The sequence below is a fragment of the Mustela putorius genome, unplaced genomic scaffold (genome assembly GCF_011764305.1).
Source record: "Mustela putorius furo isolate JIRA1106 unplaced genomic scaffold, ASM1176430v1.1 tig00001033_pilon_pilon_pilon, whole genome shotgun sequence".
NCBI classification, from domain to species: domain Eukaryota; kingdom Metazoa; phylum Chordata; class Mammalia; order Carnivora; family Mustelidae; genus Mustela; species Mustela putorius.
Genome location: NW_025421540.1, coordinates 305,562 through 324,372, shown reverse-complemented (window position 1 = coordinate 324,372; position 18,811 = coordinate 305,562). Strand labels below are relative to the sequence as shown.

At 38.1% G+C, this 18,811-nt stretch overlaps 1 protein-coding gene across 1 annotated transcript; it reads left to right on the top strand.

Annotated features, from left to right (window-relative positions):
* Positions 1–1,745: 1,745 nt before the first annotated feature.
* On the top strand, positions 1,746–18,502 carry LOC101687822 (lipase member J). The gene is given in 11 exon segments (XM_045087079.1): positions 1,746–1,853; positions 2,450–2,561; positions 3,765–3,773; positions 5,716–5,850; positions 5,853–5,913; positions 6,877–6,986; positions 8,452–8,588; positions 9,377–9,523; positions 13,189–13,260; positions 17,045–17,115; positions 18,268–18,502. Coding segments are annotated over 11 exon segments (1,194 nt in total). The 5' UTR covers positions 1,746–1,748.
* Positions 18,503–18,811: the final 309 nt, after the last annotated feature.

Here is an 18,811-nt window from a genome sequence, read left to right as displayed (position 1 = left end):
TGGGGGATATTGTCAAAGAAACTGAAGTACTGGATAGGACAGTGGTCCTGGGACAGCAGTCCTCAAACAGGATACGTATAAGTAAATGAAGATTTTCTAAATGGTAGACAGAATTTTAAGGAAGCCAGTTTCCACTGTCTGAACTGCTGAAAGTACTTTCCACTAATACGTCTAGAAAAGCCTTTGTGGTCAAGCAGATTTGCCTTTCCTACCTTACCCTTTCACAGTTGCTCTTTACCAGCTTTGTAAGAATTCTCCAGATTTACCACCAACATGAAACACTAGAGTTTTCTGAATTCAACTATATTTACCTGAACAGTTTTATAGTTTCACATGATTTCCCATTACTTATTATCATCCTTTTCATTTCAGCTTGAGGAAGTCCCTTTAATGTGTAAGGCTCAACTATTACCGGTGATAAAGTCCTTCAGCTTTTACTTGTCTGAAAACTATCTTCCCTTCCAATTTGAAAGGCAGCTTTCAGAGACTAAGGACTCTGAAAAACAATCTGAGGGTTTTGAAGGGACAGGGGGTGGGGGTACCAGGTGGTGGGTATTATAGAGGGCACGGATTGCATGGGGCACTGGGTGTGGTGCAAAAATAATGAATACTGTTATGCTGAAAATAAAAAATAGAGAAAATAAATAAAATATTAAAAAAAAAGAAAGGCAGCTTTGTTGGGTTGTTGAATGTTCATGGTTGGCAGGGTTTTTTTTTTTTTTTTTCCCCTCCTCTTCTTTCTTCCCTTCCTTCTGCACTTTGAATATATATTCAATATATATTGAATAGGGGGGCCTGGGTGGCTCAGTGGGTTAAAGCATCTGCCTTTGGCTCAGGTCATGATCCCAGGGTCCTGGGATCGAGCCCCACATCAGGCTCTCTGCTCAGTGGGGAGCCTTCTTCCCCCTCTCTCTCTTTGCCTGCCTCTCTGCCTACTTCTGATGTCTCTATGTCAAATAAATAAAATAAAATCATATATATATAATATATTTTTGCATATATGTATATTTTGCAATATATATTTTGCAAAGTCTCTGCTAAAAAATTTTCTGATAGTCTTATGGGGGTTCCATTATAGATAACAAGTTCTTTTTCTTACTGTTTTAAGATTCTCTCCATCCCTCTTCCCTCCCCAAAACTCAACTACTGTTAGACATACTTTAAACGAGTGTTAGTCTAGGGACACCTAGCTGGCTCCATCAGTTAAGTGTCTGCCTTTGGTTCTGGTCATGATCCCAGAGTCCTGCATCTGGCTCCCCATTCAGTGGGGTGTCTGCCTCTCCCTCTGAACCTCCCCCTTCTTGTGCTCTCTCTCTGATTCTGTTTCTCACACACACACACACTCTCAAATAAATCAATAAAATCTTTAAAGGAAATAAACTAGTGTTAGTCTCGTAAGAATATCATTACATCATTAATTCAGGTATCAATTAACTTGCAGTATATGATAAAGTTTTTGGAATTGGGCTAAACAATTCTATAATGGAGACCTCACAGAGGGTTTTGTGCTGCAAAAGAGGACAGCTGGCAAAGCACTGATGTGGGAATGAAGTCAGAACGGATCGAACTCTTGACTGCCAACTATACATTGTGTGTCCTTAGACAAGTTACTTAATTTTGGGGGGCTTTGGTTTTCTGACCTGAAAACAGTAATAGTCCCTAACTCAGAGAATTATTTAAACAGTCAAATGGTATCACTTGCTGCAATTTTAGTAGTATTAACATCTCCTTTTATATGCAGATCCCAAATGTCCTACCTTTTCAGAGTGAAGTCTCTCATTTTAATTCTTGGGACTATGCAAGGCGCCTTTCTATATCGAAGAGCTCAGAACCCTGAAGTGAACATGAACATTGTAAGTTGCAAGGAAATAAATGCTAAGCAGCTGAAATAACACAGGGGATGCTACTCTTTAATTGAGGAGGGCGGGCTTTTATTTTAATAGAGCTGCAGTCAAATAAATATCCCTGTATTCATATATTTTGATATGGGTCAATGAATAGTCCCCATTTACTGTTCTGTGGCTCCAGTTTCCCCTTCACCCTTACTTTGTCCCTGGGTGAAAATATATATACCGGCATTTAAATACCTTTGTGGAAGACTTATAAATTCTTTTTTGTATACATGCAAATTCCAGATATAAGCTTAGCTATAATCATAGGCATGCAACATTTATGGATAAACATAAATTTTAAAATTGTATATGGCTGAGCAGGTAAACGTTTGAGTGATTAGTAGTTAGGCAAAAAGTAATATATAAGAATGATGTTTATAGATGTTCTAAAATATCTATTACTGAATGAATCAGTGAACTAGTGAAAAAAAAATAGTCCTGAGATTGAGAGACTGACTATACAAGGTCCATTATTACATTAACAGCTTAGGTTATTATCAGGTTCCATTAACTGACCAGAAATTGTATCCTAAAAGCCTTCCTTTTTCTTTATCTAGAGCCAAATTATTTCTTATTGGCACTACCCAGATGAAGTGTATGATATTGTAACTGAAGATGGTTACATCCTTGGCCTTTATAGAATTCCTTATGGGAAGACAAACAGTGACAGTTCAGGTAATATTCAATTCAGAGCAGCTTGGTGACTGTCTCGGCCCTAAGTGACTGTCAGACAAGGAAAAGACTTAAAGATGAAGTGCATAGTAAACTTCTCACCCATGTCTCTACATGCCCCCAGAAGAGAACCTGATGCTCCCCTGGCTTCTTGTTCATAAGATGGTTTTAGAGTGTGATGGAAACTAAGCTGTTCCAAATGTTCTTTGTGGGTCCCTTTACTCATTTCTGTTGATTCTTTCCAATCTCTTTGTTTCATGAAGGGTTAGAAATGGTAACATGGTAACACAGGTTTGGAAAATGGCTGGTAAACATGTCCTTCCTGTCTCCTCTAATAATAGCAAAGAGATGAGTTTGGTCCTGGTTCTTTACCCCAACAATAGGCACATCACTATCTGCAAGTGTGGTGAAAAAGATAAAGCACTCGAATTTGTTGCTAGGGTTATAATCCTATATCTGTCACTTACTAGAAAAATATGCAGTAGATTACTTTTGCTTATTCATCTAATTGTTCAAACAAAAGCCAACTTTTTTTTTTAGTTTTCTCTTTAGATATTTCTCCTTGAAAAAGATGTTTCTCATATTATAAAATGCCCTCTCAAGTTTTAAGCAGTAAAGTATATTTCAGGAAAGATACTGACTTGAAACAACCTCAATCAATGTAATTTTGGATTCTTATAAAGGTCAGAACTACCAGACAGAAAATGTTAACATAGACTTAACATAATTATAGTAATCATTTTTCAGGGTCTGACCTAATTTTGTGAATACTGTAATAAAATATTGAGGGTAATTTAAAAATACAGTAAGTGCTTTTGAGTTGTCTAGAAGCAGTGCCAGAGACAGGGAGTCAGGAGCACGTGATTTATTGCTGGTCTACCATCAGGAGAAGGTCATGTGGAAATCCAGAAGGGCAAGGAAAGGAGCTAGGGAAGGGTGTGGCTCAGCTAAGTCCCACTGGAGTCTGATCTCAGGGGAGCTTATGGATCCAGGAACTGCATCGTGGAAGCTGTCCAGCCTTGAAGTTAAGGAGTTAGCCTCTTGCATTGCCACAGCAGTTAGTTATTTCTTAAGGCTACTTTTATTGGTGTAGTCTCCTAGGTAAGGCAACTGCCATTTGCCCTGGGGGATAGAGGGGCAATAATGAGCACTTAGAAAGCAACACCTACAACATCTGGGAGGTCCACCTACTTTGGAAAGGAAGTCTGGGTGAACACCAAAATAACAGAGAGTGCACCTCTTACATTACACAGATCCTTTTGTTTTTCACATTAAGCTTATTTCATCCAGGTACAGGTTTTCCAGGGTATGGGCAGGTCAGAATTTCTGTGGAAACTTATAAGAAGAAGGTGAGTGGAACAAAGTATGACATCTGCCATTGCCACTGATCCTAATGCCATGGCTGTCACTTGTGAATTCCCACCTGTACTACCCACTGTAGATTCCCCTCCCTCTCAGCTGTGTCTCCTGATGTGGCAAGCCAAGCCCTTATCCTGAAGGGTTACTGTGCCTGTAACAGGTCATAGTTGCAGTACTTGTACTTTTTTAGGGAAAGCAAGGCAACAGAGTAACAAAAGATGTCCCACTGAATCTCTTGAACATCAAGTATGTTTTTCCATCCTCATTCTGTATCAGAATCTCTACCTCGTCATGATGATCAAGGGCAATGACTCCTGCCAATATAGTAATTCCTTTCTTTGTCACTGCTGCCCTCTAGTCTTCTATCATGAGGAGCCCAAAGTCATAGCCTTCAAGCAGTCATGGCTTTATTATTAGGATGTTTACTGTGTGAACTAGTGGACATGTCTTCTGTATTGGGACCAGGGCCTCTAGATCTATAAGAGCCTTAAATTGTGAGGACAGAAAGGACAAACTCCCAAGTGAGTTACTGTATGACAGTGAGTAAGACCATTCTTAATCCTACCCCTTTTTTCTTAGACTCCGTGTTCTACTGATTAGAGGAAGCAGCAATATATTCAGTCATTTGTTTAAGGTATCGAATGAGTCCTTAAGGACAGGACCCATAGATACAGGATGTCATCTCGCAGCTGGCATCTCTACTGGCTGGTGATTTCATTGCTTGGTTGGGCTAGCAGCCTCTTGATGGTGGTTATGGTCTCAGACCAGTGGCCTTCCAAGGCCATAATACTGAGGAATGCACCTTCTTTGACCTGCAGTGATTCCCTTTATTTGAGGTATGTCATGAGGGGTTCCATATTTGTAGATCAGACGCTCCATGAACTCTTGAATAATAGTGCTGGCTGCTGTGGTCCTATGTGGAAAGAAAGGCAAATCATAGCCAAAATATATATCAATACCAGTCATAGTGGGTTGTTGACCTTTCCAGAAGAGAATAGGTCTGATGTCCCCCAACTAGTCTCCAAGTGGCTGGTTTGATCTCCTTGAGGGGATGGTACCCTGTGAGACCTCTGTTGCAGGCAGGTCAGCCATACTTCCCTAGCAGTAGCCTTGGTGAGGCACCTACGCTGTGGGGCCCAAGTTAACCTACATTACTCTCACCCTGACTACTTCTTTCATGAGCCCACTGCACAGCACTGGAGTGGCTAAGACCAGTGTCTGGCTGACATCTACTGTAATATGCTATTTAAAATGTATATTATGGAAGTGTGAGTGGCTCAGTTAAATGTCCAACTCTTGTTTTTGGCTCAGGTCATGATCTCAGGGTGGTGAGCTCAAGGTCTATGTTGGGCTCCGTGCTCAATGTGGAGTCTACTTGAGATTCTCTTTCTCCCTCCCCCTCTGCCCCTACCCCTGCTCTCTCTCTCTCTCTCTCTAAAATAAAAATAAAATAAAATGTATATGAGTACTCACATGACTATTAGCTATGTGAATGTTCTAATCTTTAAAGTTTATATATTTAAGTGAGACATGACCTAATGATATACTTGGTCATTTGAAAAAAAATTCTTTGTAAGCTTTGCTAAGTTTGCAACTTTGTAAACTTTGCTAAACAACTCTGACATACAATGGGATTAAACATGAAAAATTTACCATATTTATACAATATAAAATTTAAAAATATATTTTTAAAACTTCAAACTGTCATGTGTTAAAAGATTTAATTTCAGATAAGATATTTATACAGATACTACAACATTTAAGAAGAAATTCTCTGGATTTTTTTTTCTAGCTCAGAGGTTTGTTGTCTACTTGCAACATGGTTTGTTTACACCTGCCAGCAGCTGGATCTCCAATCTGCCCAAAAACAGCCTCGGCTTCATTCCAGCAGATGCTGGTTAAGACGTGTGGATGGGGAACAGCAGGGGACCACCTGGTCCAGGAAACACAAGTACCTGGAGACAAATTCCAAAGAATTCTGGGCCTTCAGGTACAAATAACATCAAGTAATGTTTCATTTTATTTTATGAGTGTGTCAAATATTTTGTCTTGTGTTTGAATGAAATAAAGTAGAACAGAAGTGTCTTTTCTCAATCAGGTCTTGTAACAGACCATCACAATTTATGTCAGTTTTTGCTTGAAAATGAAAGAATGCTTGCTTGACCTTAAGTGTGTTTCTCGTTTGTCAGTAGTAACCTTTATTGGCTAACCCCACCCTTTCCATTGTTTTGCTCCTTAACCTATATATTTACTTTATCTTCCTGTATGTAAAATAAACAGCCTCTTTATAAGACTATCTTGGGGCTACTTTATTCCCTGACTTTGTGTTCTCATGGAAGTCTTTATTAAGTAGATATATTACATCACATAACTTCTTTTTTAAGAAATATTTATTTATTTGAGACAGAGCTGGAGAGAAAGTGCATGCACATGCACGAGTGGGGAGGAGCCTAGGAGAAGTAAGAGAGAAGCTCAAACAGACTTCACACTGAGTGCAGAGCCAGACACAGGGCTCGACCTCACCACCCTGAGACCACAACCTGAGCTGAAATCAAGAGTCAGATGCTCAACCAGTTGAGCCACCCAAGGGCCCTAAAATTCTTCCTTTTTTTTAAACATCTTTTTTTTTTTTTTTTAAGGTTTGATATATTTATTTGACAGACAAAGATCACAAGTAGGGAAAGAAGCAGGCAGAGAGAGAGGGGGAAGCAGGCTCCCTGCTGAGCAGAAAGCTTGATGTGGGACTCCCATCCCAGGACTCTGGGAACATGACCTGAGCTGAAAGCAGACGCTTTAACCCTCTGAGCCACCCAGGTGCCCCACCCCATAACTTCTTGATAATACCCAAAGAGAGTGGAAAATTGTTTGCCTTCACTTACCTGTTCATTATCTTCAAGGGTTAGCATCACATTCTGGAAGCAAGGGGATGTCAACTTCCCTTTTTCTTTTGTAGTTTTGACGAGATGGCAAAATACAACCTCCCAGCCTCCATCAGCTTCATCGTGAAACACACGGGACAAGAGGAAATATTTTATATAGGCCATTCCCAGGGCACCACTATTGGTACGGCCAGAAGGATTGTGGCTCATAGTATGCAATGTCTTTTGTAGGGTTTGCAGACATACCTCCTAAGGATGTGGGCAAGCTCCCAGAGCTACAAGTGACACAAAACAGAGCACCAGGAAGAAGACCCACAGCCTGGCCCTGGACACTTACCCTCTTCCTCCTTCTACCTTGTCTTCTCCAGTCACGAAGAATTCATGTAATAACAGGTTGTCTTTGTTCCCAAGCATTCAGAAGTTGGATATCCATCTTGGGATCAAAGTGAGATCATAACTACTCCTTGTTCCACAAATAGAAATTTCATACTTATAATTGTCATTTAAGTGTGGCAAAGGACCTCATAAGGAGGGGATGAGAGAAGGCCATTAATGCTTATGCATTTAGGACAGATTAAACTTTAGACATGCACAAAGATGAGCCTAAGCCTTCATATGTTTAAAGAGACTAAAAAATAACTTCTTTTAGCTCACAGCAACAATGCTTCCATCTAATGTGTAATAGTTTCACTTTCAGAGGATAATTCTCTAAAACCCAACATCATTCTCTTACATGATGTGGTAAACTTTCTTACTCCCACTCTTTCTACTGGGGAAGTTACAAAGCCTACTTGATAATAGCAACCAGTATTCACTGAGTCTTTTCTAGGCTGAAAAATGATCATTTTCTTATAGGAATAAGACACATCCTGCTTTAAAAGAGTATGTTGAAGAACAATCTAATCCGATTTTCCACAGATATTTTCTCTGACATTTATTAATCATGTGTGTGAGTTGTACTCTGGATTTTCCAGCTGTAACAGTTATCTGGAACCAGGAATCTTGGAAAATTATTAAGAAAGAAGTGAATATGTGCTAGAATTTACTGACTTCTAATATGTTATATGATTCTCTGATTGTGTGCCTTCTTAGAACTCAGAAAACAGAAAAGCTATAAAAATAAAAAAGATGTGCAAGAATGTAGCTTGATAAGATGTTATAAAAGGGAAAACTATTTGTCATATTAATGACTCTAAACTAACAATAAAATATAAACTAGTATCCTCTGCACAATAAGGCAAGGATGTTTTAAAATATATTAAAAATAAATATGAAAACAATTTGACATGTATTGGATCTGTCACCTAAAGTGTAAGATTCAAATATCCGAAATTCTCACATTGCCAGTTATAGAAATCTTCAATATTGTTTCTGATTTCTCTACTATGGTGTTACAAGACTCTTTTATTGTTGATTTATCATTGTTTATGGTCTAGACATTGTTTTTAATATTAATCATCAGTATGATGTTTGATTGATATGTAGGTCTCATACTGGGTGACCAAGAAATGTTTGATAAGGAAATTGAGAAATGAATGAGTCAATTAGTGGTCGTAACATATTGAATTTACTCTCACTTGCCATGATATCATTTCTTACATGCCAGTAATGGCATAAGAATAGTTAATTTCTGTCTTGTTTTCTTTCAGCATTCATAACATTTTCCACAATACCACAAATAGCTGAAAGAATCAAAATATTTTTTACTTTAGCTCCAGTTTTTTCCATCAAATACTCAAAGAGCCCTTTAATTAAATTGGCATACAAATGGAGGTCAGTGTTAAAGGTATGTTATTCCTTTCCTTTACATAGCTGATAATACAAAATGACAATGATTCTGTCATTTCAAAATAAAAGGTCTTGAGTATGTTTGCATGAATTTAATTTTTTGGTTTCAATGACACTGGATTCTTTCTTTTGTTTTTACAAATGAATAATATTTTATTTATAATAGCTTTGGACTTCTCATTTTGAAGGAAAATCCAGTAGTCAGCTTATCTCTATCTCCTGCTTCCAAGTTTTGCCCTTAATTTGAATGCATTCCTTTTAGGGCGCCTGGGTGGCTCAGTGGGTTAAAGCCTCTGCCTTCAGCTCAGGTCATGATCCCAGGGTCCTGGGATCAAGCCTTACATTGGGTTCTCTGCTCAGTTGGGAACCTGCTTCCTTCTCTCTCTGCCTGCTTCTCTGCCTACTTGTGATCTCTGTCTGTCAAATGAATAAATAAAATCTTTAAAAAAATAAATAAATGTATTTATTTTAAAGGTTTTATTTAATTTCTTATTTGAAAGAGAGAGAGAGAGAGAACACAAGGACAAGGGAGGCAGGGTAGGGCAGAGAGAGGGACAAGCAGACTGCTCTGAGCATGGACCCAACATTGGACTCTATCTCATATCCTGAGCCAAAATCAAGAGTCATCCACTTAACCAGACTGAGCCACCCAGGCACCTCTCTCATTTAAATATTTTGAACTAATAATGTGAGACAGTGCATTTCATTATAAATATAATGATCACATTGGACCTTGAATAATTATTTTGGTCTTCCAAATATGAATAAAGTAAACTTGTCTTACAGGCTTTTTTTGGCAACAAAGACTTCCTACCTAATACCTCATTCAAAAGATTTGTTGGTTCAAAGCTGTGTCCACTGAAAATTATTGGTAAGATTTGCCATGATATCTTGCTTATGATAAATGGTTATGACCAGGAGAACTTATATATGGTGAAAACAAATTGAATTTGAAATGTACTTTGTCCATTTTTAAAAAGCAGCTCTTAATAGTACTTTATGCCTTACATGTCATTGTATGATTTATCCACATGTACTGATAGAGTCTTCGCCTTCCTGGTTTGGGGACTACACCAACATTCTGAAACTAATCAGCGTGAGCATGCTGGGATTATTTTGCATTCCGATTTGTCTTGCTCTCCATAGGGAACAGAGAGCAGGTGCTGTGCTGAGTCTTTTAATTGGCCTTTACTATTGGGTGTTAGTTTCCTGAAGTTTCTTGTATTTAAGATCTCTCCTATCACTTAATTTTTTAAAAAAAGATTTTATTTATTTATTTGATAGAGAGAGATCACAAGTAGGCAGAGAGGCAACCAGAGAGAGAGAGAGAGAGAGGAGGAATAAGGCTCCCTGCCAAGCAGTGAGCCTGATGCGGGGCTCGATCCCAGGACCCTGAGATCATGACCTGAGCTGAAGACAGAGGCTTAACCCACTGAACCACCCAGGCACCCCATCTTCTATCTCTTATTTTTTTTTAACAACTTCTGCTCTTATATCTTGGTTCCTAACACTCCTTCCCTTTCTTATTGACCCTTTTGTAATTGGCATTTGTGCCTGCTAATTACCTTACCAGCTTTGGGCATTCATCAAAATTCCTGGAGTGGGACACCATTTAGGGGCTCAAGCCGTACAGTTTGTGTATAGATGCTATTACAGATGTATGCATTCATTCTAAGACTTTTTAAGCATATTAAATTAAAAAAACGGATTTAGCAGAAGCAGTTGTGGCATTCAGATACTGGTTGGTTCCTGCACCTGTACCATTTAATAATTTACCAGCAAGAATCAATTTATTCAGTCAAAGAAAGAGAAGTTGTCAAGATGTCCATTCTTACCAATTTAGTCTGTGGATTCAAGGCAACCAAAATCCCTGAAAGCTAATTTAAGAATATTGACAAATGGCTTTTAACGTTTATGGAGGGAAGCAAAACCTGGAGTACCCAACACAGAATTGAAGAGAAAGAGCAAAGTTGGAGGACTGGTACTGTTGAACGTTAAGACTTAGTCTTCAACTACAGTAATCTAGACAGCGTGGAATTAATGAAAGAAACAAGAAGATCAGTGTAGCAGAATACAGAGTGCAGACACAGAGTCTCATGAACACCATCAACAGATCTTTAACAAAGGAGAAAGGCAGTGCACTAGAAAAACCATAGTCCCTTCAACAAATAGTGTTGGGACAACTGGATGTCTACATGCAAAAGAATAAAATAACCTTCACAAAGTTAACTCGTATTTGGATCATAGACCTAAATGTGAAATGTAAGACTCTCAAACTCCTAGAAGATCACATCAGAAAAAACCTAGATGATCTTGGATGTGGCAAGGACCACCAGGTTGTACTTTTTGTTATAATTGATGAACCTACATGGACACATCATAAGTACCCCAAATCCATAGTTTACAGCGTGGTTCACTCTGGCGTTCTACATTCTGTGAGTTCTAACAAATGTATAATGACATAGACCTACCATTACAGTATCATGTAGGATATTTTCACTGCCCTATAAATCCTCTGTGCTTTGTCTACTCATCCCTCCCCTCTTAAATCCTGGAAACCACTGATACTACTGATTTTTTCACTGCCTGCCACAGTTTTGCCTTTTCCAGAATGTCATGTAGTCAGAATCATAGTTTGTAGCCCTCTCAGATTGCCTTCATCCATTTAGTAGCAAACATTCAAGGTTCCTCCATGTCTTTTCCTGGCTTGGTATCTCATTTATTTTTAGTGTTGAAAAAAATATTTTATTGTCGGGATGTATCACTGTGTATCTATCCACCTACTAAAGGACATTATGGTTCAAGTTTTGACAATTATGAATAAAGATGCTATCAAGATCAATGTGCAGATTTTGTGTGAACACGAGTCTTTACCCCCTTTGGATAAATACCAGGGAGTGCAATTGCTGGATCATGTGACAATGATTCCTTTTGTTTTATAAGAGACCACTAAACTGTTTTTCCAAAGGGGTTGTACTATTGTGCATTTCCACCAGCAGTGAATGAGAGTTCCTGTGACTTTTTCCTCACCAGCACTTGGTTCTGTCAATGTTTCAGACTTTTGTCATTTTCATAGGTGTGTAGTGGTATTTCATTGTTCTTTTAAATTGCATTTCCCTGATGGTGTATGATGCAGAGCATCTTTTCATGGTCATTTGCTACCTGTACATCTATTTGATGAGCTGTCTGTTAAGGTCTTTGGCCCATTTTTAAATCAGGTTATTTTCTCCTTGTTGAGTTTGAAGAGTTCTTTGTACATTTTGGATAACACCTTCATAGATATGTCTTTTGCAAATATTTTCTTCCAGTCTGTGTCCTGTCTTCTAATTCTCTTTGTCTTTTGCAAAGTGGACATTTTTGACTCGGAAGTTCAGCCTGTCAGTTATTTCTTTCATAGTTTGTGCCTTTGGTGTTTTATCTACAAAGCCATCACTAGACCCAAAGTCAACTAGATTTTCTCTACTAGGTCATCTTCTAGGAGTTTCATAGTTTTGAGTTTGATATTTAGATCTGTATTCTATTTTGAGTTAACTCTTGTGAAAAGTGTGAGGTCTGTGCCTCAATTCTTTTTTTTGTCTTCTTCTTTTCCATGTCGTTGTCTAGTTGTTCCAGGGCCATTTGTTGAAGATACCATTGTTTCTCGATTGTATTGCCTTTTCTGTTTTTCAAAGATCTGTTGACTATATAGGGGATCTATTTTGGGGCCCTCTTTCCATTCTATGGATGTTTGTCTATTCTTCCACCAGTACCCCACTTCTTGATTACTGTAGGTTGATAGTACATCTTGAAGTTGTGTATGTCCATCCTCCAACTTTGTTCCTCCCTTACAATACTGTATTACTATATTGGCTGTCCTGGGTCTTCTGTTTCTCCATATGAGAAACAGTTTGTTGATATCCTTAAGAGAACTTGCTGAGATTTTGATAGGACTACATTGACATTGTAAGTCTTTCTCACTGACTAAGGTTTCCAATGACATTGTAGTTAATTCAAACCTTGATTACAGGTTGACATGAAAGCTGCTACATATCTGATTGTTTCACTGGGAGTTGTGTAGCATTTCAGGAGCCCAGTTCATCATGGAAAGGGTTTCATTTTAAATCTCCTAATTGTCCTTGGCAGGCTCTGGGCTGATTTTTTGTTTGTTTGTTTTCCTCAACTAGCTTAGTTCTCACAATAAAACTTCAGATTCCCTGGGATTGGCAAATAACTTGAAGAAAAAACTGGCTTTAGTACTTTGCTTTTTTGAGGGTTTTTTTGTTTCCCCTTTCCATTTCTCCTGGTAATTTCTATCTTTTCAGTCCTTTGTGCTCACAAAAGGGGTCTGTGTGTGTGAGTCCTAACAGTTTAGATTGTTTTCAGTATGGGATGACAGACTACATAACTCAGAAATCCAATAATACCTTCTATGTTAATGTAAAATTACATATTTAGTAAGTATATTTATGTACTTAATTAAAATATAATTTTATATTTTATTTATATTATTTGCTTAAAAATTACTTTAAATTGTATTGAAATTATTTAGTGTAGTAAATATCAAAAGTTACGCTTTCTCTGGGTGGACCAAGTATAAAAATAATTTTTTAACCCCTCAGAGTGGTGTGGATGTGTATTTGTCACATAACCCAGCAGGGACATCTGTTCAAAATATGCTACACTGGAGTCAGGTATAACTTTTCAAGTGCTTTTGAGTACAATTTTATTTATACTACTCGTGGTTTACCCCATCATTCTGAGAATCATGCCATTGTCATAGGATGATAAATTTAGAAGAATAAAATGTAACTATTACCTATTTATGTAATTCTTCATGGTTTCTAATATGTTAGTATCATAATCTATTAGGTCTTCTAACCCTAAGCAATAATCAGAGCAATATACCTATTTTCTATTTTACAAATGAGAAAATGTTAATTTGGAATAGTAGACTATGGATCATTGAGGCCATGTTTATCATTTGACTTGCCCAAAGATTCAGAGCTATTCCTTCAAAAACACCTAAGACTAATAATAATAATAACAATAACAATAACAATAAAATTTTAAAAACCTAAGACTAAAACACAGGTATCCCAATGCCTAGTCTCTCACTAGACTTCATTCTCTCCTCTGTTCAATTGTGAACTTCATAAGGCCCTTGAGCAAGTTTTATTCACTTCTATATGTGCAAGGCCAAGAGTTCTGGGCAAACAACAGGTACTCAAGAATATATGTTGCATAAATATTCATGAAGAAAAAATCCAGTGTGAATATCATCTTACAGTTGAGAGCCCGGATAAAATCTTAGAAGAAACAGTATACTTGAGATCAAAATATCAGGCACTGAATCTTTTCTCTGAAACTTACTGCTAGTGAGACACTCAGCAAGCTCACTTATTCCTTATGAAGTCAGTTTCCTTAATTTTAAAAATGGAGTTAATAATAATGCTCTGACTTAACTAACAAAAATATTATGACAGTTCAACAGGGTGATGATCAATAGTGTTGTTTAAATTTAATGAACACTAATGAACTCAAGTATCATTGAGATATTGGGAAGGACTTTCTCATTTAACATGTCTAAATCAACTGATTGTTTTGAGGTAAATTATTAAAAATCTTTAACTTATATTTAGATTTAGTTCATTCCTGGTGATAACTAGACCAGGAAAGTCTAGGTAACCTTTGCATCTATTCATCTATGGAAACAATATTTATTGAGTACCTACTATGTGCCCTGTACCATTCTATGCTCAGGGTACACATCAGTGAACAAAGTAAATATTCCTGTCCTCCTTAAGCTGACATTCTAGCAGTTAGATATACAGACATTAAGCATAGAAAATAAGTAAATTATTAAAACTTTAGAAGGGAATAAAAACTATGGAAAAATAAAGGGGAAAAAGCAAGATAAAGAGATTAGACACAGTGGGTAGTGGGTTGTGTCTTTGAACAGAGAGGTTAGGCCAGCCTCAATGAGATGGTGACATTCAAGATTTAGAGAAGCCGAGAAAGTTAGCAATGTGAACAACCTGGAGGAAGAGCATTCCAGACAGAGAATAGCCAACACAAAGCCCTTTAGTTAGGAGCATTTCTGAAAGGCATGGCTAAAAGGTCAGTGTGGCTGATGTCAGCAATTAAGGGAGAAAGAAGTAGGGAAAAGGGAGCAGAAATGTACTAGAGTCAGAAAGGAACAAGTACTCCATTGGGAGGACTTTGGCTTTCTAGCTAAGTGAGCAGCCACTGCAGGTTTTTGAGCAGGGAGCGGACATGATATGACCTAAATTTTTAAAGGAATGCTTAAGGGACACCTCACTGGCTCAGTCAACAGAGCATGTGATGCTCGATCTCGGGGTCATGAGTTCAAGCACCATGTTAGGGGTAAAGTTTACTTGGGGGAAAAAAAAAGAATACTTTGGGTGCCATGTTGGGTAGATCAAAGTGGAAACAATGAGAAATTTTGGAGACCACCATAATCGAGATTGATGATGGCCTGCACAGATGTGTTTCCAGGAAGGGTGCCGAAGAGGGTTGGGTTCTGAGTGTACATGTGTATTGTAAACATGCAGTGAAAGACATTTAATATGGATTCTGTGAAAGGAGAGAGGGAAGAGTCTTGGATGATTCCAGACTTTCTGGCCTAAGCAAGGAAAATATGCAATTGCCATTAAAGGAGCAAGGAAAATATGCAATTGCCATTAAAGTAGATAGGGACATTTGGTGGCAGTGCAGGTTTGAGGGACAGAGAAGATGTTCACATTTGGAGATGTTAAGTGTGAGGCATCCCAGTGTTTAACTTGAATAAGCAGTTGTGTATAGGAGTCTAGTATTTAGAAGAGACTTACAGAAGAGGATAAACATTTTAAGTATGGACACCACTGAAAACCAAGAAACTGGATGAGAACACACACAGAGCGAATAAAGATGGGGAGAAGAGGAGCACGGGCAGGCTGAGACATGGAAGGATTCAAAGGTCAGGCAGTGGCGGTTGGATGGATACAGCAAAGAAACCCAAAAGGAGCTGGGAGTGAAAAATGAAAATCAAGAAATGACGGTATTAGAAAAACCATGAGAGACTCTTAATGTCACAAAACAAACTGAGTGTGACTGGGGGAGGGGCGTTAGAGAGAAGGGGAGTGGGGATATGGACATTGGGGAGGGTATGTGATATGGTGAGTGCTGTGAAGTGTGTAAACCTAGTGATTCACAGACCTGTACCCCTGAGGCTAATAATACGTTATATGTTTATTAAAAATTTTTAAAAATTATTTAAAAAAATGAAATGACAGTATTCCAGAAGCTACGTGGAAAAAAGCTCTAGGATAGAAATGAACAGCTGGATCCAATGGCATCATGGGTAATGTGAGGAAATTCCTCAGAATCGACAAGTTTTACAAATGCTAAGATCATGAATAGCATCAGCTGGTTTTGTGGAATGAAAGAACTGCAGGGTAAGAAGTGTTGTTGGAGGAAAATCAGGTTGTCTGGAGAGCAGGAAGTTAAAGGAACCCATCATAGATGGGTTTTAAGATATACCTAACGATGGAATTCCAGATGGCAGAGAGAGTTTTAGAAGTTGGGAGGAGTTAGGAGAAGATAAAATGGTGGGTGCATGGAGACCTGTCAGGGTTAGAGTCCCCAAGAAGATCTGGAAGCTGAGAGTCTAAAACTTCCTGCAATGAAAACATTATCAGGGGGAGAAAAGGATATGATCAGATTAGACCTAAGAGGCTCACAGCAGGTGGTGGTGGTGGTGAGGCTACAGTTATGAAACGTGGAGCAAGGGGTGGCTTCTGGAACATGCTGTTGAGAGCTATTGTTTGAAGCAAGAATGTTTAGGGACGTGTCATTTCAGTGCTATTTCACCTAGCACTAGACACTTTTTTTAAAAGATTTTTTTAAAGATATATTTATATTTATGTATATTTTTAAGAGATATTTATTTATTTTAGAGAGAGAGTATGAGCACAGGGAGGAGCAGAGGAAGAAGGAGAGGGAGAAACTTCAAGCAGACTCCCTACTGTGTGCGGAGCCCAACACAGGGCTCAATCCCACAACCCTGAGATCATGACCTGAGCTGAAGCCAAGAGTTAGACACTTGACAGACTGAGCCATGTAGGTGCCCGTAGACACTCACTTTTGTCCTCTGTGGATGGAGCTGAGGCTTTCCGGGGAGGGATGATGAGCACACAGGCTCCTGTTAACAAGGTAAAAGGCCTTGGGGGAATGTGCATTTATATGAAACTGATAGAATTGCGTTCCATAGACGCCCCTGCCCCTCACCACCTCTCCTCTTCCATTTCTTGCCCTTTTCAAAGGAAGGGAGAAGTGAAGACGTTTCCCTGCGCATTTATATTCCAATGGGCCAAATACAGAGCGACAGTATATGAAATTCACACCTCACTTTACCAGCTGCACTGTAAAAAACAGAAGAGTATAATCTTGCTTTAAATTTTTTTTTTTTTCTTTCAGGTTTTTCATTCTAGTCACTTGAGAGTTTTTGATTGGGGCAGTCCTGCTCTAAACTTAGTTCATTTTAATCAGGTACACAATTATGCATAACCTAAAAACTATCTCCTGGGTCAGTTCAGAGGAGGTGGCTACAGAGAAGGGCTCATGTAAAGCCCGAGAGGATAATAACAGTGAGAAGGACCAGCAGGCAAAGGCTGCCATGATTTGGCTCCATATTCTCACATCCAATGGGGGCTTTTCTAGATTTTAGATTTTCTAGATTTTCTAGATTTTAACAACAAATACCTCAGTTAAGCCTGGAGAAGTTTGACAGGCTGTAGAGTAATTCATCTTCCCTCAGGAGAAAAAATATTGTGTGTATAATACATGTAGCTCCGTGGTTAGTTAAATAAGAAATAAAAGGCATAATATGATTCTTGACCCTAAAAGCTCTTGATTGTATTTGGGAAAATAAGACAAACCTGTAATTATGAGGAAAAGACAAAGTTAATGAGAAGATGGTAATATTGTTTGAAGAAGATGACAGAAATCTTGAGGTATTAGAACCCAAGTCTGCCATCTTCAAAATTATTTTTTCCCATTATCCTCTTCTGCCTTAGCTAAACTTCATGCCCAATGTGGTTTGCTTGTGTAAAACTCTGAAGTAAAATGGAAAGATTAAAATCAATAAAATCAGACTTGCTCCCCCCTCCAATATTTACCATTTATTGATAGATACATTGGCAGCTACACAGCTACAAAAAAATTTTTTTAAGATTTTATTTATTTAATAGAGGGAGACACTGTGAGAGAGGGAACATAAGCAGGGGGAGTGGGAGAGAGAGAAGCAGGCTTCCCACTGAGCTGGGAGCCCAATGTGGGGCTCCATCCCAGGACTCCGGGATCATGACCTGAGCCAAAGGCAGATGCCCAACAACTAAGCCGCCCAGGCGCCCCAGCTACAGAAAATTTTGATTAAAATAATTTCATGCTTTATAAATAAAACTGAAATTCCTTCTGTGGCATGTTTGAATACCCTTAATTAGAGCAAATTGTCTAGTTTTGATTTGTATCTGATCTATTTCTAAGTAAAAATCATAATAACGATTCTTTCAATATTCCTTGCTTCCATCATAGTAATAATTTTAGATTCAACTTACTTTAAATTTGTATTAATTAATCATTTAAAGAATAGTAAAGAACACCTTCTATGTATCATTTTCTGCAAAAACCCTCTACATTTGGTCTAATTCTCCATTTTACGACGTGAGGAACATGAACGTATGGACAGTGACTTAGAATGGGGGCAATGACTTGTTGGCCAATCCTCAAGATGTGAAAAATCTACTTTCTGAAATTACAAACCCTATCTACCATAAAGCTATTTCTTGCTACAGTCATATAGACTTTTTGTTCCGTTTAGATGTATATCAGCAAGTTTCCCATGAAATCATTGACATTATCCAAGGCAGTCTATAAAGAACTACAGTAGTCTGTGTTGAAGGATCCATTTCTTTTCTCTTAAAAGCCAATCATTATTTTCTTGCTATGTATGGTTTTCCTGTTATTTAAATAAGATCTGGAATTTTTCCCTGTTTTTCTTCACTGCCGCAGGCTTTCCATTCATTAAATCAGTGACATTTGTCATATGAAGGGAAATGGCAGATTCCAACATGGCCCGAAGCAGTATGTTGTGTTTTAAGTAACTAAAAGCATACTTTTAACGGGATGATTTTTTTTTTTTTTGAGAAAGGTGCTCTCTTTTCTTCAAAGATGAGCATATATGAT